Source organism: Sorex fumeus, unplaced genomic scaffold (genome assembly GCF_029834395.1).
Source record: "Sorex fumeus unplaced genomic scaffold, SorFum_2.1 ptg000272l, whole genome shotgun sequence".
Lineage (NCBI taxonomy): Eukaryota > Metazoa > Chordata > Mammalia > Eulipotyphla > Soricidae > Sorex > Sorex fumeus.
Genome location: NW_026606329.1, coordinates 159,787 through 174,802, shown reverse-complemented (window position 1 = coordinate 174,802; position 15,016 = coordinate 159,787). Strand labels below are relative to the sequence as shown.

At 57.3% G+C, this 15,016-nt stretch overlaps 1 protein-coding gene across 1 annotated transcript; it reads left to right on the top strand.

Moving 5' to 3' along the window:
• Positions 1-583: 583 nt before the first annotated feature.
• TMCO1 (transmembrane and coiled-coil domains 1) lies at positions 584-14,472 on the top strand. The gene is made up of 7 exons (XM_056109500.1): positions 584-774; positions 1,696-1,773; positions 2,924-2,983; positions 4,403-4,449; positions 6,173-6,240; positions 7,460-7,604; positions 14,064-14,472. The coding sequence occupies exons 1-7, from the start codon at positions 705-707 to the stop codon at positions 14,160-14,162; spliced, it is 567 nt and encodes a 188-aa protein (XP_055965475.1). The 5' UTR covers positions 584-704; the 3' UTR covers positions 14,163-14,472.
• The last annotated feature ends 544 nt before the right edge of the window (positions 14,473-15,016 follow it).

Genomic DNA, 15,016 nt, shown 5'->3' with positions numbered 1-15,016 from the left:
ACGCTGAGCGTCCAGGGGTCAGCGCGACCCCCTGGGCTCGGCCGAGCAGGGGGAGGGGCGGGGAGGAGGCGGCGGCTGCAGATCCGCATCGCGCCCCGCCGCCGCCCAACCCGACCAGCACGCGCGGGGCAGCGCTTCCGGGGTCGCTGCCATTCGACGTCATCGCCCCCGCCGCCGCCCAGCCCGACCAGCACGCGCGGGGCAGCGCTTCCGGGGTCGCTGCTATTCGACGTCATCGCCCCCGCCGCCGCCCAGCCCGACCAGCACGCGCGGGGGCAGCGCTTCCGGGGTCGCTGCCATTCGACGTCATCGCCCCCGCCGCCGCCCAACCCGACCAGCACGCGCGGGGGCAGCGCTTCCGGGGTCGCTGCCATTCGACGTCATCGCCCCCGCCGCCGTCCAGCCCGACCAGCACGCGCGGGGCAGCGCTTCCGGGTCGCTGCCATTCGACGTCATCGCCCCGCCGGCAGATCTCGCGAGAACCCGCGGGATTCCCCGCCGCAGCCGGGCGAGGGAGCGCTTCCGGCGCGCGGCCCCGGAAGCGGAAGTGGGGTCCGGGCCGCCGCCGCCGCCGCCGCCGCCGCCGTCGCCGCCGCTGCCTGTCATCGCCCGCGGCCCGCGTCTGCGCGGGGGATTCGGGCGCGACCCCCGTGTCTGGCTCCGAGGCGCTCCCGGCCCCGGCGCCGTCCCGGCCGGCCTGCGCGATGAGCACCATGTTCGCCGACACGCTGCTCATCGTCTTCATCTCCGTCTGCACCGCGCTGCTGGCCGAGGGTGGGCGCGGGGCGCGGGGGGCGCGGGGGGTCTTTTCGCACCACCCGCAGCGGTGCTCGGGGATGACTCCTGGCTCAGTGCTCGGGGGTGACTCCCGCAATCGGGGCTCAGGGTTGACTCCTGGATCGGTGCTCGGGGCTGACTCTCGGGATCGGGGCTCAGGAATCACTCCTGGAGGGGCTCAGGGCTGACTCCCGAGTCTGTGCTCGGGGCTGACTCCTGGATCCGTGCTCAGGGATGACCCCCAGCTCTGTGCTCGCGGCTGACTCCCAGCTCGGTGCTCCTGGCTCACTCCTGGCTCTGTGCTCAGGAATCACTCCTGGAGGGGCTCAGGGCTGACTCCTGACTCTGTGCTCAGGGCTGACTCCCACCTCTGTGCTCAGGGCTGACTTCCGGCTCTGTACTCAGGACTGACTCCTGACTATGTGCTCAGGGCTGACTCCTGGCTCTGTGCTTAGGGCTGACTTCTGGCTCTAGACTCAGGGATCACTCCTGGAGGGGCTCAGGGCTGACTCCTGGCTCAGTGCTCAGGGTTGACTCCTGGCTCCGTACTCAGGGATGAACTCCTGACTCTGTGCTCAGGGCTCACTCCGGGCTCTGTGCTCACGGCTGACTCCCAGCTCAGTGCTCATGGCTCACTCCCGACTCTGTGCTCAGGAATCACTCCTGGAGGGGCTCAGGGCTGACTCCTGGCTCGGTGCTTGGGGCTGACTCCCGGCCCTGTGCTCAGGAATCACTCCTGGAGGGGCTCAGGGCTGACTCCTGGCTCAGTGCTCAAGACTCACTCCTGGCTTTGTGCTCAGGGCTCACTCCTGACTCTGTGCTCAGGGCTGACTCCCGGCTCTGTGCGGTTCAGTTCCCGGGACTGCCGGCCGCACCGCGGGGCACTGACGTCCCTCTCGTGTCCCTTGCTGTTCCCAGGCATCACTTGGGTCCTGGTCTACAGGACGGACAAGTACAAGAGGCTGAAGGCGGAGGTGGAGAAACAGAGTAAAAAGCGTGAGTCGTGCCCCCTCCGGGACCCCCCAGCTCTGCTGCCCCGGCCGGCTGCAGGCAGACGCGGGTGGCCTGGGTCTCTGCGGGACGGCGGGCCCCTTCAAACGCAAAATCTTTTTTTTCTTTTCTTTTTTGCTTTTTGGGTCCCACCCGGCGATGCTCAGGGCTGACTCCCGGCTCTGCACTCAGGGATCACTCCTGGTGGTGCTCGGGGGACCCTATGGGATGCTGGGAATCGAACCCGGGTCGGCCGTGTGCCAGGCCAATGCCCTCCCCGCTGTGCTATCAGCCTGGCCCCCTCAAACCCTTTTATTTATTTTTGCTTTTTGGGTCACACCCAGCGATGCTCAGGGGTTCCTCCTGGCTCTGCACTCAGGAATCACTCCTGACGGTGCTCGGGGGACCCTATGGGCTGCTGGGGATCGAACCCGGGTCGGCCGCGTGCCAGGCCAGCGCCCTTCCTGCTGGACGAACGCTCCAGCCCAAAACTCAGAACCTTGGGGGCTGGTGAGAGAGTCCTCTCCGATTCCCAGCACCCCCCATCCCCACCACCTCCCACCCCCCCAACCCCCCGTGATGCTCAAGGCTTAGTCCTGGCTCGGTGCGGCAGGGGTCACTCCTGGCAGGACTTGAGGGACCCTGCGCGGTCTCTCTCTGCCCTCTAGTCAGTCACTGTCACCTGGCAGCGCCCCTAGATCCTAACAGGGCCCTGAAGGAAGGTCTCAGAATCCTCCTGGTCCTGGTCCTGCCTGGGATGTAGCAGAACCCTTTATTGGTATCTCACCGGTCGGTTGCAGGGGATTTTGCATTTCTGAGAGTGTTACGTCAGCCTTTATTTATTTATTTACTTTTATTTATTTATTTACTTTTTGGGTCACCCCCGGACGATGCTCAGGGGTTCCTCCTGGCTCTGCACTCCGGAATCACTCCTGGCGGTGCTCGGGGGACCCTATGGGATGCTGGGAATCGAACCCGGGTTGGCCATGTGCAAGGCAAACGCCCTCCCTGCTGTGTTATCGCTCCAGCCCCATGCGCCAGCCTTTAACCGTCAGCCGGTGGGGGGTTCAGCTCCCTTACTCAGATTTAACCGTACCCCGTGCCGGAAGTGCTGTCCACAGTATACGATCTGATCTTCCCTCTGTGTTGTTTGCAGTGGAGAAGAAGAAGGAAACCATTACCGAATCGGCTGGCCGTCAACAGAAGAAGAAAATTGGTAAGCAGAGTCATTGGCGTCCCCCCAAGTTTCCCACTGCTCCCCCCTCCCTGCAAGCCCACCCCCTGGGACCATCTGGGGGGTGTTAACTCAGATGCGGGGGGCAGTTTCTCCTCATTCCTGCAAAGAAGGTAGGTTTCCAAGGTAGCTGAGGGTTGGGGTTTTGTTGTTTCGTTTTCTGGTTTTTTTTTTTTCTTTTTTTGCTTTTGGGGTCACAGTCGGCAATGCACAGGGGTCACTCCTGGCTCTGCGCTCAGGAATTACCCCTGGCGGTGCTCAGGGGACCATATGGGATGCTGGGAATCGAACCCGGGTCGGCCGCGTGTGCAAGGCAAACGCCCTACCCCCTGTGCTATCGCTCCAGCCCCCTTTATTTATTTATTTTTTTAATGTAAAAGGGAGGTGCTATGCAATGAGTTTGGGAGTGAAATTTAGGTTTTCCTGGGAAAACTAAATTAAGGTTTTCTTTTTTTTTTTTTTGATATACATTTTAAAGGAACAGAACATTTTGTTTATTTTTTATTTATTTTTGCTTTTTGGGTCACACCTGGTGATGCACAGGGGTTACTCCTGGCTCTGCACTCAGGAGTTACTCCTGGCGGTGCTCAGGGGACCATATGGGATGCTGGGAATCGAACTCGGGTCGGCTGCGTGCAAGGCAAACGCCCTACCCGGTGTGCTATCTCTCCAGCCCCAAATTAAGGTTTTCTTGGGGGGGAAAAAAAATGTCTTCTTGTAGTTGCTGTGCCAAGAAATCAAACCCAGTTTTTCCCATAGTCACGGCATGTGGGGGAAAAAAATTATTTTTTGTTTGTTTGTTTTGGGGGTCCGCCAAGCAGTGCTCGGGGCTTTGTTCTGGCTCTGTGCTCAGGAGTCACTCCTGGCGGGGCTCAGGAGACCAAACAGGGTGCTGGGGATTGAATTCGGGTCAGCCTTTTACAAGGCAAGACCGCTGTCCACGGTGCTCTCTCTCCATCGCCTCCAAGATTGAATTTCTTTTTTTTTTTCCTCTCTTTTGGGTCCCACCCAGCGATGCTCAGGGGTCATCTCCTGACCCTGCACTCAGGAATCTCTCCTGGAGGTGCTCAGGGGACACTATGGGATGACGGGGATCGAACCCGGGTCGGCCACGTGCAAGGCCCTCCCTGCTGTCCTATCTCCCCGACCCTCATGATTCTTAAGTAATGGAAGATTCCCAGCTGTTCGCGGGATGGCTTGCGTCTGTATGTTCCACAATTTCCATGGTACTTTGCTTGTTGGTGGCTGTGGACTGCTTTTGGGTTTCCTGCCAGAACAGAGGATGCTCTCTGCCAGGTGCTCTGCTCTGTGCCGACGTGCCCCGGAGTCCCCAGAGGGTGGCACTTCCCGGCCTCTTCGGGCTCTGCCCGGTGTGTTAACGTTCCCCTCCCTTCTTTCCAGAGAGGCAAGAAGAGAAACTGAAGAACAATAACAGAGATCTCTCCATGGTAAGGGGCCCAGACGGACTTGGCGGGACGTGTGTGCCCTGGCTAGCTCGGGATTCTGCGGGCAGCAAGTTCGAGTCTGTGTCGGGGAGGGAGGGTGATGGCCCTGGCCGAAACGCCACTGGAGTGACCTGAGGGGTGTTTGTCCGCTCTCTCAGAAGCCGTCACCTGTCACTTTGTTTTGTTTTGATTTTGCATTTTGAGTCACACTCAGTGGTGCTCAGGAATGACTCCTGGCAGTGCTCAGGGGACCATATGGGATGCTGGGAATCGAACCCGGGTCGGCCGCGTGCAAGGCCAACGCCCTCCCCGCTATGTTGTCACTCCGGCCCCATCATCGCCTGTCATTTCAGCTCGGTCCCTAAGCTTCTGTCTGCTGTGATCGTCCCCTCCCTTCCGTCTGGCTGATGTGGCCGTGACCAGGGCACTGCCTGAGGAGAAGCAGGTCCCATTGGTGCTCACATGCGCAGCCGCAGGAGTTTCTGGGGGTGCAGGGGAGGGTCAAACTTGGCCCTGTGCTTCCTGCCTTGGTGCCCGTTGGTCTCTTTCGTTGGGACACTCGCTCACATGGCTGTGGTGTGACCCGAAGTCACATGTGGCCCGGGGGCCCGCTTTTGAGATGGACCCAGCCGCCACTGGGCCTCACCATTGCCCTCGGCTCTAAGTCACATGCCCCTGCCGCTTTATGCTAATTTTGGGGGGCCACACCCGGCAGTGCTCAGGACTTAGTCCCGGCTCTGCGCTCAGGGCTCACTCCGGGCAGACTCGGAGCATAATGGGGTTCTGGGGATCGAATCCTGGTCGGCCGTGTGCAAGGCAAATGCCTTATCGCTGTGCTGTGGACTTGGCCCCTACGTTTTCTTTTTTTGCTTGGTGCTGAGGGCTCCTTTTTGCAAATACTCTGTGACGTGATTATTTGCTGGGAATATCAAATGTGGAAATTACAGAAAGGTTAAAAAAAAAAAAATTGGGGCTGGAGCGATAGCACAGCGGGGAGGGCGTTTGCCTGGCACGCGGCCGACCCGGGTTCGATTCCCAGCATCCCATATGGTCCCCCGAGCACCGGCAGGAGTGATTCCTGAGCGCAAAGCCAGGAGTAACCACCCTTGAGCATTGCTGGGTGTGACCCGTAGGGCGTTTGCCTTGCACGCGGCCGACCCGGGTTCAATTCCCAGCATTCCTTATGGTCCCCGAGCACCGCCGGGAGTAACTCCTGAATGAAGAGCCAGGAATAACCCTTGTGCATCGCCGGGTATGACCCCAAAAACAAGCAAAATAAAGAAGGAAGTGGCCTTTTTGTACCAGAAAGCCTGGCCAGCTGTGACTTTCACAGATAGAGGGTCATTTCCGCCTGGAGAAGCCCAGAAGTGTCACCAGGATGAGGCCTTGGGTCGCTTTTAGCGTGAGGTTGGTGGCTCGGTGACACTTTGTCCTGGGCATGGTCCTTTCTCCCGTCGTGCCAGCAGGAAGAACGGGCAGAAGGGCCGCGGGCCAGGTGTGCCCTCGGGAGACTGCTTTGCAGTGGTCACTCACCGGCTAGACCAGTTGCGTTGCCTCTGCCGGCCTGCTCCGAGACATCAGGAGGTGCCCGGCTCAGCAACGCAGGGACAGGGAGGGTCAGCCAAGAACAGCTTTTGCTCCGGAGCGCCGTGAGCAGGAAGCCCAGGCTCGGGGGTGTGGGCTGCTGGCCGTGTGTCCGATGTGAAATGTGCTGGTCTCCTTCCAGGTTCGGATGAAGTCCATGTTTGCCATCGGGTTCTGCTTCACGGCCTTGATGGGCATGTTCAATTCCATGTGAGTATCCAACGCGGTGTTAGCTGACGGTCGCCCTTGGTGTACATGTGTGAACTGCTCGCTTTGGGGCCATGTCCTGGTTTGATTTTCTAGATTTTTTTATAGAAGGAACGAAAGCGTAGTGTATCTGCCATGAGCCGTTGTCAGTGTTTTCACTGTTTTCGTTCCCTCTGTCTTTAATCATATATTCACGAGATGTGTTTTTGTTTGATTTGTTTTGGGGGGGTCACACCCACCGATGCTCAGGGGTTCCTCCTGGCTCATGCACTCAGGAATTGCTCCTGGCAGTGCTTCGGGGACCCTGTGGGATGCTGGGAATCGAACCCGGGTCGGCCGCGTGCAAGGCAAACGCCCTCCCCGCTGTGCTATCGCTCCAGCCCCGAGATGCGTTTTTGTTGGTCACTTGAGGGTGTGTGTTGTGTTGTGGACCGCGGGCTCCTTTGCCCAGTTACTTCTGTCTCTTGGATTTTTTTTTTTTTTAGCTTTTTGTGTTTGGTTTGGTTTTGGTTTTTGGGTCACACCCAGCGATGCTCAGCTCTTACTCCTGACTCTGCGCTCAGGGATCACTCCTGGCGGTGCTCAGGGGACCCTGTGGGACACCGGGAATCGAACCCGGGTCGGCCGCGTGCAAGGCCAACGCCCTCCCCACTGTAATGTCGCTGCACTGTGTCTGTTTCTTGGACTCACACACGCTCTAAACTTAGTTGCCCGGTCAAGGATATCTACTTTTGGTCGGCAGTAATTACCCGTGACTCTTTTTCTATTCTTAATGCAGGCCAGAAGTTTCCACCCTTACTTGGCACTTTCCAGAGAAAACAAAAAATGACTCAGTGCGCCCCTGGGAATCTCCCATCCTTCTGCCTCTGTGCTCAGGGATCACTCCGGGCACAACGGGACCATCTGGGTGCGGAGATGGAGCCTGAGGGGGCTGGCCAGGCCCTGTCTCTCCGACCTCCTGCTGTTCTCTTTCTTTTCTTTTTTTCTTTTTGCTTTTTGGGTCACACCAGCGATGCTCAGGGGTTAAGTCCTGGCTCTGCACTCAGGAGTCACTCCTGCGGTGCTCGGGGGATCCTATGGGCTGCCGGGGATCGAACCCGGGTCGGACGCGTGCAAGGCCCACGCCCTCCCCGCTGTGCTCTCACTCCGGCCCTGCCGTTCTATTTCTGACCGGGGTCCTGGCCTGGGGCCTCCAGGGATAATGTTGTTTTTTCCTTTCCAGATTTGACGGCAGGGTGGTGGCCAAGCTCCCTTTCACCCCCCTTTCGTATATCCAAGGCCTCTCGCACCGGAACCTTCTGGGGGATGATACCACAGACTGTTCCTTCATCTTCCTCTACATCCTCTGCACCATGTCCATTCGCCAGGTGAGTGACCACAGGGGCCCCCCATCCCCATCACTTAGTCGGTGCTTTGTTTTGCTTTGGTGGTCATACCTGGCAACACTCAGGGCTTCTGGGTCTGCACTCAGCGATCAGTCCTGCCTGGAGGGGCTTGGCGGCCACTTGGGGTTCCGAGATCGACCCCGGCGTGGCCTTATGCAAGGCAAACGCCTTCCCCGCTCGGGGCCTGGTGTCTGGTTTTATCTCTCTCGGGACGAGGATCTTAGCCGCTATCAGCAGCACTCAACTTCCTGCCCAGGAGGACTCTCGCTGGGCTCGCTGACCCTGGGCCCGTTGGGTCACTTGGCCGATGGGCACTGGGTGAAACGGGACAGAAATGAGACAGAAATGACCCCTCAAGGGTCCCCGGCTGGGGGCACACAGGATTCTTCGGCACGTGCTCAGCTGCCGAGGAAGACGAGAGTGGGAGTGACGGCTATTGCCTAACAGCTCTTTATTTATTATTATAATTTTTCCTTTTTAGCTGTTTAATTGAATCACTGTGAGATAGACCTTCTAAAGCTGCCCATGAATTAATTCATTTATTTTGCCTTTGGGGCTGGTTCGATAGCACGGTGGTAAGGCATTTGCCTTGCATGCGGCCGACATAGCCAACCCGGGTTCGATTCCTCCGCCCCTCTCGGAGAGCCCAGCAAGCTACCAAGAGTATCTCGCCAGCAGAGCCTGGCAAGCTACCCGTGACGTATTCAGTCTGCAAAAACAGTAACAACAAGTCTCACAATTTGTTGTGAGACGTTACTGGTGCCCGCTTGAGCAAATCGACGAACAACGGGAGGACAGGGCTACAGTGCTACCCATTTTGCCTTTGGGGTCGCACCCGGCAATGCACAGGGGTTGACCTAGTGGCAGCTCTACTTAGACGTAGGCTGGGTCTCTTTTTTTAACTTTTTTTTTTAAAGAAAATTTTTATTTTTATTTATTTATTTATTTTGCTTTTTGGGTCACACCCGGCGATGCTCAGGGGTTACTCTTGGCTCATGCACTCAGGAATTACTCCTGGCGGTGCTCGGGGGACCACATGGGATGCTGGGAATCGAATCTGTGTTGGCCATGTTGGCTGCGTGCAAGGCAAACGCCCTACCGCTGTGCTATTGCTCCAGCCCCGGCTGTAGAAATGGTCAGTCCTGGGAGTTTTGAGTGACCCGATGGAGATGATTGGTTCCCTCCTGGCTTTTTGGGTCCCACCCAGTGATGCTCAGGGGTTCCTCCTGGCTCTGCACTCAGGAATCACTCCCGGAGGTGCTCAGGGGAGCACATGGGAGGCCAGGGATCGAACCTGGGTCGGCCGCGTGCAAGGCCAACGCCCTCCCCGCCGTGCTATCGCTCCAGCGCCTCCTTTTATTTTTAATTTTTTTCTTTGTCGGGTTTTGGGTCACACCCAGTGATGGTAAGGAGTTACTCCTGGCTCTGTGTTAAGGATCACCCCTGGTGGGCTCAGGGGACCCTAGGGCTGCCGGGGGTTGAACCCGGGTGGGCAGCATCCGAGGCAGACGCCCGCCCGCTGTGCTATTGCTCTGAGCCCTTGGGATCTTCTTAGATTTTATTTACTGTTGTTTGTGTGCGTGCTGGGGATTGAACCCAGGGCCCTGTAGCCAGGAGGCTTGTGCTGAACCTTCCCAGGGGGGTTCGAGTCTCAGTAGTTAATTCCCAGCCCAGGCCAGTAGCGTTTCTTTACGCAGATTGAAGCAGGCTGATGTGGCACTTACCCACCGAAAATACATCTCAGTGACCCTCTCTCACCTCACCTGCCTCTGTTTGCTTCCTCCACGCCCGGGGCCAAGTGGCCAGCTGCCGTGACCTTCACATCTTGGCCATTTCCTCTGTGAGAATTGGTGGCAGCGGAAGTGGCAGGTCAGCTGGCTTCTGGCAGAGGTGTCAGCTCCGACCTCGGCGGGGCCAGAAGCCAAGAATGAAAGGAAGTTTCCTGAGCTCCTAAAATTAAAGTTCTTTATTCAGATTTTTTTTTTTGGGGGGTCCTGTGAGTAGTGGATTGAGTAGCTGGTGACTCCCCCTTCAGTCCAGGCAGAACTGGGCGCCCCCAGGCCCCAGGGCTCCCATTTCCCACAGTGACAGTCTCTTTTTTTTAAACTTTTAATTAATTTAATTAATTTTTCATTGATTTTTAAATTAATTTGATTTTTATTTTATTTTATTTTTTTTTTGCTTTTTGGGGTCACACCCAGCGATGCACAGGGGTTACTCCTGGCTCTGCGCTCAGGAATTAACTCCTGGCGGTGCTCAGGGGACCCGGTGGGATGCTGGGAATCGAACCTGGGTCAGCCACATGCAAGGCAAACGCCCTACCCGCTGTGCTATCGCTCCAGCCCCGAGAGTATCTTCTTTAGAAGGCAATGATGCGGTAATTCTTGGGCCTGAGCCATAGTAGAGTGGCTGGGGCAGCCACCCGGCACGCAGCTGACCCAAGTTTGATCTCTGGCGTCCCATGGGGTTCCCTGAGCACAGAGCCAGATCTGGCCTCCAAATAAAAAAATTTTAAAAACGTTAAAAAAATTCAGCAATTCTAAGGAAAGGCAGAGGAGAAATGGTTTATTGGGTTTCTTTTGTTTAGATGCTGATAATCTGGAAAAGATTTTTTTTTTTTCTTGCTTTTTGGGTCACACCCAGCGATGCTCAGGGGTTCCTCCTGGCTCATGCACTCAGGAATCACTCCTGGCGGTGCTCAGGGGACCCTATGGGATGCTGGGAATCGAACCCGGGTCGACTGTGTACAAGGCAAACGCCCTACCGCTGTGCTATCGCTCCAGCCCCTGGAAAAGTTTTTAAGACTTAGGCATTGCTTCTTTGCCTTTATTTTTATTTATTTATTTATTTAAATTTTTGAGTTTTGGATCACGCCCAGCCGATGCTCAGGGCTGACTCCTGGCTCTGCAGTCAGGAGTTACTTCTGGCATTACTCGGGGGACATACAGGACGCCGGGGATCAAACTCAGGTCAGACGCGTTCAAGGCAGATGCCCTCCCCGCTGTGCTATTGTTCCGGCCCCGGCGTTGCTTCTTCTGGATGCTCAGGAGAGAAAATAAGGAGGAAGGGGCTTGAGATCTTTGTCCCACTTTCGACTTTCCTCAGAATGTTTTGCTTGGTGTTTGGTTTGGGGACCACACGTGGCAGTGCTCGGGGCTTCTCCCTGCCTCGAGCTGAGGGATCGCTCCTGGCGGGCTCAGGGGACCGGGTGTCGTGCTGGGAATTGAAGTGGGTTGGCCATGTACGAGGCAGGCGCCTCCCCCACTGCATTCCGTTCTCTCTCCAGCCATAAGCGTGTTTGTTTTTTTTAGTTTGTTTTTGTCTTGTTATTTTTGGGCCACACCTGGCGATGATGCTCGGGGTGACTCCTGGCCGTGTGCTCAGGGAATCCTGCGGGATGCCGGGAATCGAAGCCAGTTGCGTTGCATGCAAGGCAAAACCCCTCCCCACCATCCTGTCGCTCCAGCCCCAGAATTTATTTCATTCAAGTATCTCGCCCGCAAGCACGGCGAAGCCTGGCAAGCTACCCGTGATGTATTCGATATGCCAGAGACAGTAACAAGTCTCACATTGTTACTGGGAGGACAGTGACAAGTAAAATAGTTGTATTGTAGGAGAATACTGACTCTAAGGGGCTCATGTATGTGTGTGTGTGTGTGTGTGTGTGTAATAGCAGGGTCCAGGTGAAGTGGTGGCAGGGCAGGGTGTCTTCAAGTCATCGGAACAGGAGAAGGACCGGCCGTCTGCACCTCATTATTGGCTGCAGTGCCTTATTTCAGGAATCCCGAATTCATTCACATCATGCAGTTCCACAGCGGGAGGCTGCTTGCCTTGCATGCGGATGGCTGGGGTTTGATCCCCAGCTGCCCATAGGATCCCCTGAGCCCTGCCAGGAGTGACCTCTGAGCACCGTCTGTGTGGGCCAAAAATGAAAATGAAAGAAAAACAAAGCAGGCTCCTCGGTGCGGGTTCTGTGTTGGAGGGGACGTACCCACAAGCTCCCCAGGCAGGCTGCTGCCCGCAGGGCTGTCCCCGTGCGTGAGTTCAAGGCTTTCCTAGGAACATGCCCGCTGCCCCTTGTTCTTTCATTCATTCTTCTTCTGTTCTTTTTATCGTCATTGATCTGAGAACGTCTTTTTTTTTTTCCTCGAAGGACGTTCATTTCTTTATTTTGCTTTTTGGGTCCCACCCGGCGATGCTCAGGGCTGACGCCTGGCTCGGCACTCGGGAATCATTCCTGGGCGCGCTCGGGGGACCCTAGGGGACGCTGGGGATCGAACCCGAGTCGGCAAGAAAAACGCCCTCCCCGCTGTGCCCTCTCGATGGATGTTTTGCCGAGGTCTAGGCCCTGTGCTAACTCGGTTTTCGTCTCTGGGTTATGTAAAAGTGCTTTCCCTGTGGGTGTTCCCTGGCGGTGCTCCGGGACCCTGTGGTGCTGGGAATTGAATCCGGGGCGCCCTCTGGCCCTTCGAACCTGAGTTTGACAGCCCGCCTGGTGCCAGCTAGGGCCTCCCCACTTTGCGAAGTGTTTTCTTGGGTTTTGTTTGGGGGGGGCCATACTCCTGACTCTGTGCTCGGGTCTCGCCAGGGGCTGCTCAGGGGACCATATGGTACTGAGGAGCGACCCTGGGCCACCCTCTGGCCAGGGGTGCCCTCAGCCCACTGAGCTCTCTCGGGCCCTGCAAGAGTTTTTCCGGTTTAAAGCAAATCGCTTACCTCATGCCCTAAACTAAAGCTTGTGCCTTCTTGACTGACCCATCAAAATCGGGGAGCCCGGCCAGTGACATCGGGAACTTTCTCTGGGAAGCGGGCGGCAGACACGCAGATTCTTTCCACCAGACTCCAAGTCCAGTGCTCAGGAGACGGGGGGGGGGGGGGGGGGCGGGGACTTTCCGATAAATCAGAGTGGCTTGAAAGCCAGGAAAAGCCTCGCTCCGACCTGCCCCTTTGATCTTTTTTGTTTTGTTTTGTTTTTGGGCTGACTCCTGGCTCTGCACTCAGGGAATCACTCCCTGCGGGGCTCGGGGGACCCTGTGAGATGTCGGGGATCGAACCCGGGTCAGCCATGGGCAGGCATGCCACCTCCCCGCCGTGCTTGGATCGGCCGCCCAGGCCCCTTTTCATTTTTCTTCTTTTTATTTATTTTATTTTTTTATTTTTTGCCTTTTGGGTCCCACCCAGCGATGCTCAGGGCTGACTCCTGGCTCTGCACTCAGGGATCACTCCTGACGGTGCTTGGGGGACCCTAGGGGATGCCGGGGATCGAACCCGGGTCAGCCGCGTGCGAGGCCAACGCCCTACCTGCTGTCCTATCGCTCCGGCCCCTTACTTTTTATTTTTTTGTCGAACCCACTGCTGGATGCAGTTCCAAAGTTGTTCATGATGGGTCTCAGTCTCAGAATGTCCCAACACCCGTCCCTGGGCCAGTGCACGTGCCCTCCCCACCCACGTCCCCCACTTCCCACCCCCCACCCCCACGGTCTTAGCTCGACCTTGGCCGGGACCCGCGGGGCATTTCCGCTGCCCCCCCGAGCTGGCCTGTGGTTCCCGGGGCCTCCCACAGCGCCTGTTCATGGGCGAAGTCAACAGCCCAGTCTGGGCGGGCTTTGATGGTCAGCTCGCCGGTGAGGGGAACTGACCGGAAGCCCGCGCGGGCCAGCCGCCAGCGAGCCGAGCTCTGGGGGCCAAGCTGGAGGTCAGTTGGGCAGATTGTGTTTACGACCTGGAGCTTCCCAAAATATCCGCTGAGCAACCAACAACTTCCTCTTCTTGGTCACCTCCGCGGGGAGGAAGGGGCGCAAATCCTGTGTCGTGTTGTTCTGCGTTTCCTGCCGGGAAGCATCCCGGCCTTTGTATGTCTTGCGCGGTCGGTGCCCGTCGTTGCCGGGACCAGGCAGGAATCTCTTTTCCCATCCCCTCACCCTGTGTGTCTCTTTGCATCCACATGGGGTTCGCCGTATGTGAGCGCTTCTGTTTGTGTTGTTTTGCTTTTTGGGTCACACCCGGCGATACACAGGGGTTCCTCCTGGCTCTGCACGCGGGAATCACTCCTGGCGGGGCTCGGGGGACCCTGTGGGATGCCGGGGCTCGAACCTGGGACTGCTACGGGACCGACCAATGCTCTCCCTATCACCCCTGCCCATGTCTGTGTGTCTGTGTGTGTGTGTCTCTCTCTGTCATACCCAGCGATGCTCAGGGGTTCCTCCTGGCTCTGCACTCGGGAATCACTCCTGGTGGTGCTCGGGGGACCCTATGGGATGCCGGGGGTCGAACCCGTGCCCACTGTGTGCAAGGCAAACGCCCTCCCCACTGTACTGACGCCCGGCATGGGATTCTGTGATCCTCGCCACTTTCCAGAACATTCCAGAACTCTTCCTGGAAGCACTGCAGTTACACCTTCCCCCGCCGCCACCTAAACCAACTCTTCTCTCTCCTCCACAGAACATCCAGAAGATTCTGGGCCTGGCCCCTTCACGCGCTGCCACCAAGCAGGCGGGCGGATTCCTCGGCCCCCCACCCCCTTCTGGAAAGTTCTCTTGAGCCCGGGAAGAAGCTGCGCACGCTGTCACCCTCTCGGGGGCAGCCTTGGCCCGGCGCTTTTCCACCTGAGTCCCGCGTTTGGCAGCCGCCGGCGTTTCTGGCCTCAGCTCGGCGTGGGGGTCCCACGGGGAACAAGTAGAATCTCTCTGGCCTGGCCTCCACCTGGTCCACGCCGTTGTCACACGCCGGGGAACTGGTTTTTCGGGGGAGCATGTAAGGATCAGGAAGAAAATTTTGACTCTGTATAATTCTTCATTGGAACTCTGCATTGTATTTCTTTTTTAATAGCCAAATTCGACCCAAGATCAATAAAAAAAAAAAAAATGGAAGACCACCTATGTGTGTGTGGGGGTTGGTGGCCTGTTGCGTTCTGCCTTAAGGCTACCCTGGGCGGGAGGGTAAGGTCTGGGGCAGAGGGAAAATATGGGGTTTGCAGGTGTATTTTGTCATGCAGGCATTTCTCATTTAAATAGTGGAAGAAAGAAAGTGAGGAACTGCAGCACAGCGGGGAGGGCGTTTGTCTGGCACGCGGCCGACCCAGGTTCGATTCCCAGCATCCCATATGGTCCCCCGAGCACCGCCAGGAGTGATTCCTGAGTGCAGAGCCAGGAGGAACCCCTGAGCATCGCCGGGTGTGACTCCCACCCCCCCAAAAAAAGAAAAAAAAAGCTGAAGGTCAAAAGAGAGCATGAAATCGGGTTCCTTGGGGCTTTCCCTGAGACCTGCCGGCAGTCAGGAATCTTAGATCCGTCCCCTGCCTTCTGTGTCCGCCCCTTCCCTCTGTCCATCCTGCTTCGTGGGGCTGGACTGGGCCAACACCTCCCTTAGGACCAGACTCCGCCTTCTGGCCAGTT

Coding starts and splice junctions, on each gene's coding strand:
- TMCO1 (XM_056109500.1), top strand. CDS start 705: ATGAGCACCATGTTCGCCGACACGCTGCTCATCGTCTTCATCTCCGTC. Junction 1,774..2,923: donor GGAGAAACAGAGTAAAAAGC/GTGAGTCGTGCC, acceptor TGTTGTTTGCAG/TGGAGAAGAAGAAGGAAACC. Junction 2,984..4,402: donor TCAACAGAAGAAGAAAATTG/GTAAGCAGAGTC, acceptor CCTTCTTTCCAG/AGAGGCAAGAAGAGAAACTG.